The sequence below is a fragment of the Mizuhopecten yessoensis genome, unplaced genomic scaffold, assembly GCF_002113885.1.
Source record: "Mizuhopecten yessoensis strain PY_sf001 unplaced genomic scaffold, ASM211388v2 scaffold9847, whole genome shotgun sequence".
Classification (NCBI taxonomy): domain Eukaryota; kingdom Metazoa; phylum Mollusca; class Bivalvia; order Pectinida; family Pectinidae; genus Mizuhopecten; species Mizuhopecten yessoensis.
The window spans coordinates 587,822-603,239 of NW_018408252.1; the positions used below are offsets into that span (position 1 = coordinate 587,822).

Below are 15,418 nucleotides of genomic sequence, written 5' to 3' on the forward strand. Positions count from 1 at the left end.
TTACAGTACACGATTGTCCCATGTTTAAATAATCCAGGAGTGAATTCTTTATCCTGATTACTGCATAAATATAATATACATTGTATGAAAGATAATAACATAATATTGTAAATACATTTGCATGCCGGGTAAATAATCATGAATAAATATTTAAGGTAGCTTTTATACAAAATTTATATTCTTGGGAACTTACATTCATAAGATATGTTGTTGTTTTTCGGCAGAGCCATGTAGGATTGAATTGAGATTCCCTGGGAAACCCCCCATGTTATAACGACACACTAGCTATAGGCCACGCCACTAATAGGGGCTCCTTATCCCATTGGCAAGTAAATCGGTTAATATAAAAGCAAAGTGGTTTGGAGTTTAAAGTAAGTTTGATTTGTTAAAGCCGTTTAAGTTTTGGGATTTATTGTGTCTTTTGACTCATACAGGATTGATTAACAACACTATGAAAGCTTGGTTTAGATATGAACTAGCCACACTGTGATCATGTAATTTGGTACCCACAACTCAAAATGGCGCCGAACTACACCCCTCCACTTCAATATATCATTTGTCACAATATCTTATGCTTTCTATCTCTTAACGATTACATGATCTCTAGGTGACACAAGAAAGATACGGAATCCACATATTTGTACCATATTCTGCTTGATATATGAGTAGGCGATAGAAACTTGTAATACACACATTTGTGAGTTATCTCCCCTGTTGATTGTTCAATATGGTTATCACTAATAAGTAAATCATAAAATGTGTATTTTCTTTTTGGTGCAATTGTTAAGATCTTTGATATCCATTCATCTCATCATATGAAACAGCTATTTAAACTTAAAACCACCTACATCAATACTCTGCCTTTTATCGTTTTTAAAGATGTTTCTTGTAAATTTATTATTTGCATTTATGCCTGAAGGTAATACATATTGATGACATATACATATATATATATATATATATATATATATAGATATCATAAATACTCATAATGCAGTTTGAAGGGAAATATTCAATGTCATGAAATTAACTTCCTGATTTCAAGTACTAAAAAGAAAAAAAAAAGAACAAGCCGTAGTTAAATTTTTTCCATGACACATCTCAAAATGGTATAGATAATCTTTAATCATGCTTTTTTTGGAATAATTATAAGTGAACAGTCTAAAAACAAGCTGAATCTCATCAGTCGTATTCCATGCATTTGATCTTTATTTTTGTCAATGTGTCCACTTCCATTGATCGTTACAAATTTCTGCCAAGCTTTTGGACATTTCCCCAAGTAAAATTCCTGCCATCAATTTTTCATTGGTAACACTAATTGCAAACTTAGCAGGAATTTTCTTCCACCAGCACTTTTAACTACGGTAGTTTTTTTTAACTTTGGAGGAAATGGGTGAGGCTTCATTACTGTAACGGCTACCGTCCCCCTAAATAATCATGGAATGGGTTAAATGAATGGATCATACAAATTCATTTTTTATTTTGGGTGTGACTGGATGAAATTTTGCAGAATATCGACATGATGTTCAAGGGAAAATACTTGAGTTACTGTCATATTAAAGGAACTCAATCCAGGTTTCTGTACTTTTTGTTTATAATGAAGAATCAATGTATAATTTTCCTGTATTTTTTTGTTATACATTTACAACGTTTACAGAAAGTTTGAAAGGTTTCAAAATCTATTTTCTAATTATATTTATATTGATTTTTGTTTATTATATATTAGAGTTTTGCCTTTATCAAAACAGACAGAAAACAAATCTGAATCTTATTGGGAATGGGAATAATATTCAGCCCCCAATAACGGACGGGAATATCCTGATTAATCATATAAACATGTTCTAAGCAATTCAGGTAACTTGTTCTGTTTAACTTTGTTTCTAGGTGTTAGCAAGTTCGAAACAAATCTAACCAGAACAAAATCAGTAAGACATTATTGCCCCTGCTCTAATGCAAATTAGTGGCATTGCATGACATATTTCTATAAATAGTAGCAGTTACCTTGACCTAAGAACCCTGATACACACACTCATTTGAGGTATTATCATGCCTGACCCTTGCTTAAAGTTTAATAAAAATTCATTCACAAATGAAGTTGCTAGAATGATGATATTGGCTGACAAACTATAAATAATATGTGACCTTGACCTTGGCATTGACCTTGAACCCAGAAATACAAGTGATTGTGAGGTATTCTCCTACTTAACCATTGTATAATGTTTGGTATTAACTCATTCAGTCCTGAAATTTCATAATGAACTATTCCAACCTTTGAATCAGAAGAGTTCAAATGTATCTTCAGGGGTGAAAGAGTTAAATTCCCTACAGCAATGACATGTAACTAGGATAGGACGCTGCTGATGTGGCTCACACTAACTCTTTCAACCCTATGCAACTTAAGTAAGCTCTACCATGCATTGATCTGGATGAGTCCAATATGGTCTACAGTGGTGAATGAGTTAACATACTCAATATGCTTCCCCTCCCCACTCAATTTTAAATATAAATTAAAAATGATTTTATCAGGATATCAGAACTGATCTTCTTTTATATACAAACAACCTCTGGAATGCAATAAATAACTTGTAATATATTCAACAAACTCCTAGAGCAGTATATACATTATGTTTATACATTTATTATCTGACATTATACTGTTGGCATGTAAATTTGACATCAAATTCTGAAGATGAAGTTTCATATTTCCAAAAATATGCAGCATAATCAGATTTCATTAACTCAATATTCACCCCTTAAATTTCATTCTGAACTATTCCAACCTTTGAATTGGAAGAGTTCAAATGTATCTTCAGGGGTGAATGAGTTAATTTAAAGACATATTGATATACAAGTGAAGAGTTTAGTCATTTCTGTTTTACTGACACCAGCTTCACAAGGTTTAACATGTTGTAGGTGTAATTTTGTTATATCTTACTAAATCTTCTTAATATGGAGTCCAGTAAGATTTAGTACTTCTATCCCAGCCTATACTAATATTTCTAGAACTCTATTTATAAACTTCTAACCAATATCTGTTGACAGTTAGATATCAGAATTTATCACATAATGTACTGTGCTATCCAGTGAATATACTCATGTCATATTTTAAGACGTATTAGGCCATGTAATATGACCTGTCACCCTGTGATTGGTTGTAAGTTTCAATTGTTTCAATTGTGACGTCTCGCCTAGGACAAGTACATGACATCACAGACTTACGCACTGGAGTCAAAATGGCGGCTTTTTACATTTTAGGGTTGCATGAAAATTGCCGTTTTATGCGAATAAATGCAACAAATATTGATTATGTGATAAAAAAGATCCTACACTCATTTTCATTTCATATGAAATTTATGAAACTCATCATGGATTTTTCATTTTAGCTCGCCAATTCTTGAGACTCGATTTATAAATCTCATATGAAATGGAAACTCATGCAAGATCCTATATATGTAATTTAGGATGCATCACCAACTTATCCCATGATGTCCCTATACACAAAGCTTGATGCCAATTCATGATACAGCAGCTGAGATAGGCTCCCAGCAAACTAGTAATTTAGTATATAGTTTATAGGAAGTATCATGCTGTAGGGATTTTTGCAAAGAATATTCTGTCTGGTCCTTCAAGTACTTTATACATTACAATCATGCATAATACGTCATAAATATCTGTAAATAGTCGATAGTGTGTGTAGCCAAAGACACTCGCTGGTAAAACTTGTTACTCCTAGCACAACTAGTAGATTTAATTCTATCAAAGAAAATTATTAAAAAGCAATTATTCATAAAAAATCCATATCATTTATCTATCAAAGAATACAAAGCAACTATTCATCAGCAAATATCTATATAAACTCATTCACCCCGGATGACATATTTGAACTCTTTCAATTCAAAGGTTGGAATAGTTCATTATCAAACTTAAGGGGGGAAATGAGAACAGCTACTTGGTCAAAGAGGAATATTTGTAAGCACTTTTTTAGATATTTTTAAAATTTCACTACAGGTTTCTCTCCCATTACATAAAAAAATAGCCACGTAAGATTTCACGTAAATCAACAGATACTTTCATCACCAGTTTATGAATTTTTAAACTATCAATTTTCCAAGTTTCTATTTCAGAATATGTTTTTTTTTTATATTATACAGAATACTTCTGTAAAATAATTCACATCATCTATCGCTCTTAAAGAATTTAATAAATACAATTCATCAATTGAATTGAAATAAAACGTACTTGATTACAAATTGTAATGTCATATTTAACATACAGAATAGTGTTATCCTTTTTGTATATGATGATATCAATCATTTTCAAATTTTAATCATTGAAAAATCAGGTATATATATAAATTAATGTATAGTTAGGTAGGTCAGCGAGTCAGCAGCAGGCAAAGCAAGGTGCTTAAGAAAAGCAGGTAAGGTAGATAACTCTGTATACACAGACAGATTTCTTACCCACTATCTAAATCAGGGCTGCAATTCAGAAGCATAATGTGCAAAATATATATATATATAAATATTTCATATTGATCAATATTACATAAAAGGGGTAAGAAAATACAACATTAAATGTGTAAACTGGAAAATCATGAACAATTGAAATTTGATAATATGAAGGAAATTGCACCTTTAACTCATTCACCCCTGAAACTTCATAATGAACTTTTCCAACCTTTGAATGGGAAGAGTTCAAATGTATCTTCAGGGGTGAATGAGTTAACTCGTAAAACATACACTCCCAATAGGTACAGGATCTGAATGACCTAATTTTCAGTAAATCCCTTTTTGTGTTTCTGCTCTCACAAGTTCCTATTGCAATTTTTTAAGTCAATTAAAGGTAATAGCTGCGTGAACTTGTGTGTTACCTCAACACAAAACATTTATAGTAACGAAGATTCGAAAAGTCTTCATGCTTTCCCAGTTTACAATAAAAAAGGTAAATAAAGCAATATTCTGAGTGTGACAAGATAAGACATTATGTATATATATATACATGTATATATCATCTTGCTCTGTTTAAAATGGGTGCTACATTTGTGTTATACCAGGTACAAATTTCAGTCAGTCATGTAAATTAAAAGTATTTATTATCAGGGAAACAGATACTTTGTTGTCCTCTCTATATAACGCTGGCCAACGTCTCATTCTGGCCACTAAAAGCTCCTCAAAGTAAAATATGGCTCGCTCAAAAAATTTCAGATTGGCTAACTATTACATGTACCAATAAATCCACAAATAATTACATACTTGAAACATGTTCCTCAAGTGTTACTTTTGAACTTTTCACTTCAATTCAAATTCTTGGTTCTCATTGGAAACAATTAACATTCATTCTAAAAATATATAACTTTAACTTTTAACTGTGTGGTTTGTAACAAGCTCAGTGATTGGTCTAAATTACAATTCTAACCAATGAAAATATTGGTTATATAATAGGCTAAGATATCCAAATATTTACATCCAAGATTTTTCTTTTAAATCAATGTACATGTCTGTTTAATTGACAAGAATACATTATTTGCAATGGATTTTAGGAATACATATATGATGAGAAATGGCCAATAATTTGGTCTGGTCAATAACCCTATAAACCATATATAATCTACATTCAACTCCCTGTTAGGGTGTATTATTCAGCTATCCTATTGAATTTTCTTGGTCCTCAATATCTAATCTCAATAATTCTAGAAATAATACTCATGCTCTAAGATCAGTTGCAAACCACAATTTTCAGTTACCAAAACCTAGAATAAATACTCCTAAACGAACTTTCAGTTATTCTGGACCTGAAATATGGAATCAACTTCCTATTGAAATCAAGACTGCCAGCAATCTTTCAGAATTCAAAGTAAAATGGCACGAATATTGTAAACAAGTATCTGTCTAACTATCTTCATACATTTATGTACTATTATGAATATTATTGAGTGCATGTTGATTATTGATTGTTTTGTTGTTATACATTGTATATTCATCTATGTTTGTGTACCTCTTTAAAGAGGACCTCATGGGAGATTGGCCGTTATTGTTTGCTATAAATGAGTTGTACCCTCTAAAAATAAAATATTATTTTTATTATCTATTACAGATAACACTAAAGAAGTTACTGTTTGGTGTCGTCGGGTTTAAAACTACTCTGATTTACACTTAGTCTTTAAATGCAAAATAACATGAAAAAAAATAATAGCAGAAAGTGTATATAACGTAATTTTTACATCATTATTAGTACAAGGCACTTAATAAACCAAAGAGAAAAAATGTTAGTAAATGAGATTATTTCCTTTAAAAACAAAAAAATGACCAATATGTACCTTTTCTGGCCAAGTCTTCGGTTCATGTTACGACTATGCCGTGCTTTTCCATCTCCATCTTCTACACCTACAGCAGAAAAACAAAACATACACCATTAGAGGGCAATAATCTTAATGTAGAACCAATTTCATATGTATTTACAATTACCACAATTTTAGCACTGAATCTCCATCAATATATAAAGTTTTGTACTGATATAAATGTGTTTGAACTTTTATTTCACAATGATTATGTTTTCCAAGCTTATATAAATTAATTTTGTTGGGCCAGAGAGAAGGGGGCAGAGGGTCTTAATGTGGGAGGGAACTGGAAAACCCAGAAAAAAAATATCTTTTTGTTTCTCTTGGTAACCCTGAAACTTAAGTCATTGAAGGTATTCTCATACTTGACCAATAAATTAAGTTTCATCAAAATCCATTAAGAAAGTTGTTACAAAAGAGATGACAATAAAATCTATAAATAGTAATAAACTCCCTTGAAGTATTCACAAGCTTCATCAACGTATGAAATTTGATCAAAATGCTTTCAGAAATGAAGTAACTATAATAATGACAAAGATTTTCCATAAATAACAATGATGACCTTGACCTTGGCACCCTGCAACAGGAAATTGTTTGAGGTATTTTCATATTTGATCAACATATGAAGTTTACCTGAATTTGTGCAGGAACAAAGTTGCTAATTAAGAGCAATTACAAAATATGAACATGCAAGGCACCAGCTTTACAGAATGCATTACCCCTTCGACAACCTCAACGCCATGCATATCAATCTCCCCAGCACTCAGATTTTCTGCTCATGGGATACAAATCTCCTTGGGAGAGCTCGTTTGCTAATGAGAATAATTCCCTTTGGATAGGTCACTCACTTATTGGCATAATTCCCTTGGGAGGGCTCATCCGCTAATAAGAATAACTTCCTAGGGAGAGCTCAATGCCAGCTAATCAGAATACCCTCCTAGGGAGAGCTCAATGCCCGCTAATCAGAATAACCTCCTACGGAGAGCTCAATGCCAACTAATCAGAATTACCTCCTTGGGAGAGCTCAATGCCAGCTAATCAAAATAACCTCCTTGGGAGAGCTCAATGCCAACTAATCAGAATAACCTCCTAGGAAAAGCTCAATGCCCGCTAATCAGAATACCCTCCTAGGGAGAGCTCATTGCCAACTAATCAGAATAACCTCCTAGGAAAAGCTCAATGCCCACTAATCAGAGTATCATCCTAGGGAGAGCTCAATGCCTACTAATCAGAATAACCTCCTAGGGAGAGCTCAATGCCCGCTAATCAGAATAACCTCCTTGGGAGAGCTTAATGCCAGCTAATCAAAATAACCTCCTTGGGAGAGCTCAATGCCAACTAATCAGAATAACCTTCTAGGAAAAGCTCAATGCCTGCTAATCAGAATACCCCCCTAGGGAGAGTTCAATGCCAACTAATCAGAATAACCTCCTAGGAAAAGCCCAATGCCCACTAATCAGAATATCCTCCTAGGGAGAGCACAATGCCTACTAATCAGAATAACCTCCTAGGGAGAGCTCAATGCCAACTAATCAGAATAACCTCCTAGGAAAAGCTCAATGCCTACTAATCAGAATAACCTTCTAGGAAAAGCTCAATGCCTACTAATCAGAATAACCTCCTTGGGAGAGCTCAATGCCAACTAATCAGAATAACCTTCTAGGAAAAGCTCAATGCCTACCAATCAGAATAACCTCCTTGGGAGAGCTCAATGCCAAATAATCAGAATAACCTCCTAGGAAAAGCTCAATGCCTACTAATCAGAATAACCTCCTATGAAAAGCTCAATGCCTACTAATCAGAATAACCTCTTTGGGAGAGCTCAATGCCAACTAATCAGAATAACCTTCTAGGAAAAGCTCAATGCCTGCTAATCAGAATACCCCCCCGAGGGAGAGTTCAATGCCAACTAATCAGAATAACCTCCTAGGAAAAGCTCAATGCCCTCTAATCAGAATATCCTCCTAGGGAGAGCACAATGCCTACTAATCAGAATAACCTCCTAGGGAGAGCTCAATGCCCACTAATAAAAATAACCTCTTTGGGATAGCTCAATGCCCACTAATCAGAATAAACTCTTTGGGAGAGCTCAATGCCAGCTAATCAAAATAACCTCCTTGGGAGAGCTCAATGCCAACTAATCAGAATAACCTTCTTGGGAGAGCTCAAGGCCCACTAATCAGAATAACCTCCTAGGGAGAGCTCAATGCCCACTAATCAGAATAACCTCCTAGGGAGAGCTCAATGCCCACTAATCAAAATAACCTCTTTGGGATAGCTCAATGCCCACTAATCAGAATAACCTCTTTGGGAGAGCTCAATGCCAGCTAATCAAAATAACCTCCTTGGGAGAGCTCAATGCCCACTAATCAGAATAACCTCCTAGGAAAAGCTAAATGCCCACTAATCAGAATACCCTCCTAGGGAGAGCTCAATGCCTACTAATCAGAATAACCTTCTTGGGAGAGCTCAATACCCACTAATCAGAATAACCTCCTAGGGAGAGCTCAATGCCCACTAATCAAAATAACCTCTTTGGGAGAGCTCAATGCCAAATAATCAGAATAACCTCCTAGGAAAAGCTCAAGGCCTGCTAATCAGAATACCCTCCTAGGGATAGCTCAATGCCCACTAATCAAAATAACCTCTTTGGTAGAGCTCAATGCCAACTAATCAGAATAACCTTCTTGGGAGAGCTCAATGCCCACTAATCAGAATAACCTCCTAGGGAGAGCTCAATGCCCACTAATCAAAATAACCTCTTTGGGAGAGCTCAATGCCCACTAATCAGAATAACCTCTTTGGGAAAGCTCAATGCCAATCAAAATAACCTCCTTGGGAGAGCTCAATGCCCACTAATCAGAATAACCTTCTAGGGAAAGCAGTTGGAACAGTTACATTACAAGAGATGCCAGGAGGATAATCCAAATTAAAATGCTTTCTATAAAGATAAAAATGATTGGTGTAAGTTGCATGCTTATATTTTTATCATCACAAAAGTCATGGAAATCACTGACCTTTAAAGTCATATTACTTTAAGGAAACATTGATATACAATATGTGCCCTTGTAGAAGAAGTTTTTAGGAAAATTCTTTAATGTCTATAAATCTATTTCAAAAATTTCTGAAACACCAATCTTTTTAGGGCCCTATACATGGATGCATATCAATATACCAGGTTTACATAAGTAGTGGATGGTGTTGATTAATAGTAAATTAATAACTGCATTCAAATCCACCTTATTTTGTGTTCTCGTTCTGGACTCACAGTCAGTCTATAAATACCCTGAATGGTTGGTAGTGATGGGCCACTGGTTTTAAATCATAATCGAATATCGGTGCATAATCTTATGGGACTAAACACCCAAATAAAGTGAGAATACACTATCACGTAACTATCCAGGTGTTTCACATGGACAACTAACCAACATGGAATTTTTACCTTATAAAATCCATTCATGTCAGAACAAAAAATTTCATAATAAGCGGGGTCCCATCTTTGCCCATATCATAATAAACAATTATTTTTTTTGCTTAGTTAAAGAAAAAAAAATCTGTACATGGGAAAAATATCATAATAAGCGATATATCATAATAAGTGGGTTCCACTGTATTACTATTACATCAATAGACCGACTTGTACACTATACACTAAGTTTTTAAATATAAGTTGACATAACTTGTTTCCTAATTGTTGTTAATTAAATAAATAAAGTTTATACTATACCAGGTTTTGTTCTTTTATAATGTATGGATTTCAAGCAATTTTCATGCAGTTTTATTAAGCATACACATATGTAGCCAAAACCGTAAGAATACATGACTTTCAATACATTTTTTTTACATTTAAAATATTTAACACTTTGATTTTAATGAAGAACTGATTATATTGATAACAGAATTTCTTATCAATAATCGGAATCAGAAAGGACAAACTCATCAATTTTCAATTATAATGGATCATCAGCCCATCTCTAATTGTTTGAGTCCCTGATTTTATGTAACAACAATGTCTTACCTGGATCTCCAACTAACTCATATAGAGCCTCATTTTCATCACTGCTGAGGTCACTGCTCGGCCAATCCTTGGCATGACGACGACTTAACGCATCGTTATATTCTTGTTCGCTTCCAGAATCCCTGATACTTCCTGTACTAAATGCACGTACACGTCCAGAATTTATCTCCTTGGCAAACTTCTTCACATTAGGTATTGGTCCTGTCTCTTTCAGAACTAACTGGGTTGCATCCCTAGGAGAGATGGGCGGTGATGGTGGACACTCAAAAGAATTTTTACGCTCTAACACAATACTTTTGGCTCTTGATAGAGGTTTCTTAAATTCAATTTTTGGATCCGACATTTTTCGTTCGGGAGTTGTGCTTCCACTTTTTGATATTTCTTCAAAATTGCCCATGATCTTTTTGAAGTTACCTGGTTCCAATTTCCTGATTGTGCGTTGTTTTATCTTTAGTATGTCACTACTGCTCGTGCTCGGTAAACTACTAGAGCTGCGGCTACTGATGTCACTTCCTGTATCAGACAGATCTGACGATCGGCGTTGGAGACTTGAAGCGGCAACTCTCGTTTCCCAAGCAGGTGCCATTTTGTTGCTATTTATATCTGTTTTACCTGGTTTATTGACACCTGCTGCCTTGGAAACTGTAAGTTGCTTTACTGTCCTGTCTGCTGGTTTGATGAAAGCTGTTCTTGACTTCATCACATTTGAGTTATCGCTAACATTAACTAAAACATCTCTTGCTGTTGGTTTCATTTTGGTTTGGAATTTACTGACTAGTTGCTGACTTTTATCTAACCAGTCGGGCTTCGTGTCACCACTAGAGGTCTTTATAACATCCGTTTTTTTCCCTCCTCGCGTTTGACCAGTATGACTCTCTGATTGGCTGGTGCTGAACGTGGTGACTTCCTCACGAGATCTTATAGTTTTATTAATACCCGGTTTTTTTGACACACTGGTTGTCACAATTTTCGTTTCCGTGACGATGGTCCTTGGGCTGCCCGGTCTCTTCACTCCCGTTTCCATGGTTTTTGTAACAGTCTTTGTTTCTACCCTATTTCCTCTGTGTTCCACTTTTCCTGTTCCAAGGAGTGCATCAAGCTTTTTTATAGAAGATGAATCCAACTGCACGAGATCTGTGGATGTATTAGATCGAGGACTACTAGTGGAACTCCCTATTGAATCACTACTAGACTGTCTACTATGTGAAGAAATTTTCTTACTCAATAGAGATTTACTATCATCACTTTTCTTCGGTGAAAATGAAAGACCAAATTCCATCGGTGCACTTGAAGATGATGCAAATTTTTTCCCGATTTTTGGGGATCCACTACTCTCAGAGTTGGTTGAGAAAGGTTTGCTCTTTGTGTTAAAGTTTCTACTTGCTGTTGTAGTCGTACTTTCCACCTTACTGAAGCCATTGTTAGATTTCTCTACGGTCCGACTGGAGAATGTTGTACGTTCATCCTTCTTGCCTCCACTACCAGGTCTTATCCTTAGCATCGCCAGTTGTCCGGTCAGTAGATTACTGGCCTGGACCTTGTCTACGGGGTCATCCGAAGACCCCTGTCTCTGGACACGGTTCTCCACTGTCGCGGTGTAAGTATTGCTGTCCTGACGGGTGAACACTTTTCCGACTGCAATCTGGGCCCCATCGTTGTCATCCTGCGTATCTTGTCTTAACTTTTCTTCAATCTTTGTTTTTCGCTCAGAAGATCCACGGCTTGCAACATTCGTTTTAAGACCACTTTCTCCGTGTCTTTCCAACTTTGTTGTCTGGCTTAGCTTTCCTTTGTCAAACGAGCTACTGTTGCTTTTCTTGGCTGAATAATCTGTACCGAACTCTCTTCGTTTGGTCACAGGGGACCGAACTGTTTTGTTTGAAACTTGGTCTTTTTTCTCATCATTATCATCGAAACGTGCTTTCAGATCTGTGAACTTTTTAGGGGGTCCTGAGACGCTCGATTTCTTTCCTGCAGAAGCATTTGAAGCTGCAGGCTTAAAATTACGGTCCGTGGGCTTTCCAGCACCAGTCGATTTCAAAGTGACACCAAACTTATTCTCCATTGTTTATAACCATTAGTGATGATTTATGTTCATAATGGTTGGGGAGATTTTATCATGATGCTAAATTTGATAATTTGTTGTGATCAATATTTGGTTCACTTTCGGAATCCTCCGGTAGATCCATTGTTTTGGTTGATTTGTGTAGATTCCCTTCTGTAGATCTAACTTCCAAATAACGGTAAATTTTGTTATTGAGGTATTTTTAGCGACATCTTAGCTCAGTTTTCAATGGCAATCTAGACATCTGATGAATTACCTGAAAGATAAGAAAATTGATGAAATTAATAAAACATCAAGACAAATATCTATACAGTGTAATGTTTGGTAAATATTACATGCTATATATGAGTGCCAATTGTCTGATCCAATTGTGAAACTTCTGAAACTGTTCCAGATTAACTCATTCACCCCTGAAGACACATTTAATTTGAACTCTTCCATTTCAACGGTTGGAATAGTTCATCACGAAATTTCATGGGTGAGTGAGGTAAATACCAACCTTTTTCTGAACTACAACACTGTCAGGTCAGCAAGGGCCCTGCCTTGTGCCTGACTACCCCCCGCCCCCCTCCAGTCTATTTTTAGTAACAGTAAGCTTTACCTTGACCTCAAAGTCTTTTAAAATCCCTCTTGCCCATCTACATTGATCACAGTATATCACCATATCAAATTTGAAAAAGATATAACTTTTGGAGATTATGAACATGCCCCCCGTGGATTATTTTTAGTAACAGTAACCTTGACCTTTGATTTCTTTTAACCCGTATTGCACATCTTCATTTCACAGTGTACATGTATCACAATGTCAAATGTCAGATAGATTTGTCTTTCAGTTTCCCAGATAATCTCTGGAAATTAAAGTGTGGACGGATGGACGAACAGACAGACTAAGACAGACACTGTGATGACTATTTGGAACCCACATCTCTGATGCAGGGCCCTACTAATTACTCCAACTCCTACCCCTAAATAACATATGATTGTTCATTATTATCCAATCATTTCTGTTGTAACTCTTCATACCTATATAATAATCATTCAAATAAGAAGCCCGGGCCTGTGGTGGGGGCTATAAAGGTGTCCATGTCTAGTGAAAACTATTGTGTTTTGTGTATAAAAGCTGAGGCATCCTGATCAGGATTCAGAGATTTTAGACTTGAACTAGATTTGAGGCCAGCTTTGAACAACATGAAAACACTGGTAACTTATAGAATCTTCCCCTACCTTGAGAGTGTGACAGAGAAATCTCCAACCAGGGGGGTACCGGTGATTGGTTATTTTTTTGTTGTCTAACCTGAGGGTCTGCCGAGGATTAGACAACCCCAAAAAATCACCCCTCACGTTTAAGATTTCTCCGTTTCACCCTCAAGGTAGGGGATGATTATTTTTCTCCCATCCTATTATTTCAGTCACAACTCCGTCGACAGTAATCTGTCATGTTTGTAAACAATAACACACGTGGGGTATGAATATCGTCATTCAGTTTTGATGACGTCACAATTATCGACGACACGTTTAAATGATGTCACAATTGAAGACGTGCTAATCGGCACGATGCTACCTCCCCCTAAGGGGGTGACAAGCTGATCATGATCTGTCCCGGCTAAAACGGGAGACACACCTGTGAAGGGTGGTAGAAAACCTGATCAACAAAATGATGTCTACTTAGGAACATCTTTATACAAACATGAATGTCCCCATCCACACAATGTCTATATGGCTACATATCTATATATATTATACAAACATGAATGTCCCCATCCACACAATGTCTATATGGCTACATATCTATATATATTATAAAAACATGAATGTCCCCATCCACACAATGTCTATATGGCTACATATCAATATATATTATAAAAACATGAATGTCCCCATCCACACAATGTCTATATGGCTACATATCATGATAGTTTGATATTTTAATATTAAACTATAGTTTATATACAATGAGTTTGCCTTGCTGCCTATGTTTTCTGTTTTCTGTAATGTAGGTCGTATGTATTTATGTAGTTGCCAATTAGCATGTATGTTAATGAGAGTAGAGGGATGCTGCTGATTGACCAATCAGCGTCTGCCTGAGGGAATGCCCTGTTAGGGATTTGGAGCCCCCACAGCATAGTTTTCTGAATCATTGAAGGAGATTGTTGTGCATTATTTCTCGGCTTTTCAAGTTTAAAATTCCTTGAAAAACTAACGAACATCCTTGGATTTACCTGTGTAATATAGTCACTAACGATATTTGGCTAAAAAGGACACCCTAATAGCTACAGTTAAGGTCTATCTTGGTTACCGTAACCTCTTTGGACTTTCCTCCCGAGGAGTTGGAAGTGTTATCGCCATCTTGGAACGTACTTTGTAACATGATTTCTCAAGTGTTTCTGTTCGTACTAGCCTCCCCGCAACTGTTTATGTGACGTGTTTCCTTTAAACCACGCCTGAGTGCTTCGTATAGACCTACCGACGATGTGTACGCTGTGCCTTCGTGATTAAACTTTGTGCTGTTTACGTAACTGTACAGAATACTTTGTTACTATCGTCGAAGACGTTTTGTTTACAATGGGCAGGAATACGAGGCCTGTGCCGTACGACCCTGGATTATTCTCTCAACGTTCCGTTTATGTTTTGATCTCGGCGTATGGGGTTAGTTAAGAAGTTACGGGAAGCGAGAACTTCTGCCCCAGTTGCAAAGTTTACGGGAAGCGAGAACTTCTGCCCCAGTCGCACATCACAGGAGAGTTGCGGTATACCATAATGCATCGCGGCAAGATGGCGGACAGGAAGTTTCACGAGAGTCTGTAACAACAAACACCACTGCATATCAACACGAATCCGAGTCGTCGAGTAGTAATAACCATTTACTCTTTGGTACAAGCTTAACAGATAGTGTAGCTACACTACAGGAGTGCTATCAGCGACTGGAAATAGAATAGACTCCCAATCCAGGCTTCCAGTGGCAGCAGCCGCCGGTAGCGAGAGAGGGACTGATGGCCAC

General features: G+C 36.2%; 1 protein-coding gene across 8 annotated transcripts in view; it reads right to left on the reverse strand.

The window, feature by feature from the left end:
• The window catches only part of LOC110458828, a 95,511-nt gene that overhangs the window by 46,900 nt on the left and 33,193 nt on the right, over positions 1 to 15,418 (reverse strand). For 7 of the 8 annotated variants that reach the window (XM_021510779.1, XM_021510776.1, XM_021510775.1 and 4 more), the window contains exons 2-4: positions 10,356 to 12,676; positions 6,317 to 6,383; positions 4,461 to 4,478 (exon numbers count right to left, since the gene is read on the reverse strand). In XM_021510779.1, coding sequence (XP_021366454.1) covers positions 4,461 to 4,478; positions 6,317 to 6,383; positions 10,356 to 12,420 — 2,150 coding nt within the window. In that variant the 5' untranslated portion in view covers positions 12,421 to 12,676. The remainder of the gene's footprint in view (positions 1 to 4,460; positions 4,479 to 6,316; positions 6,384 to 10,355; positions 12,677 to 15,418) is intronic. The other variant, XM_021510774.1, reaches the window with a different exon arrangement.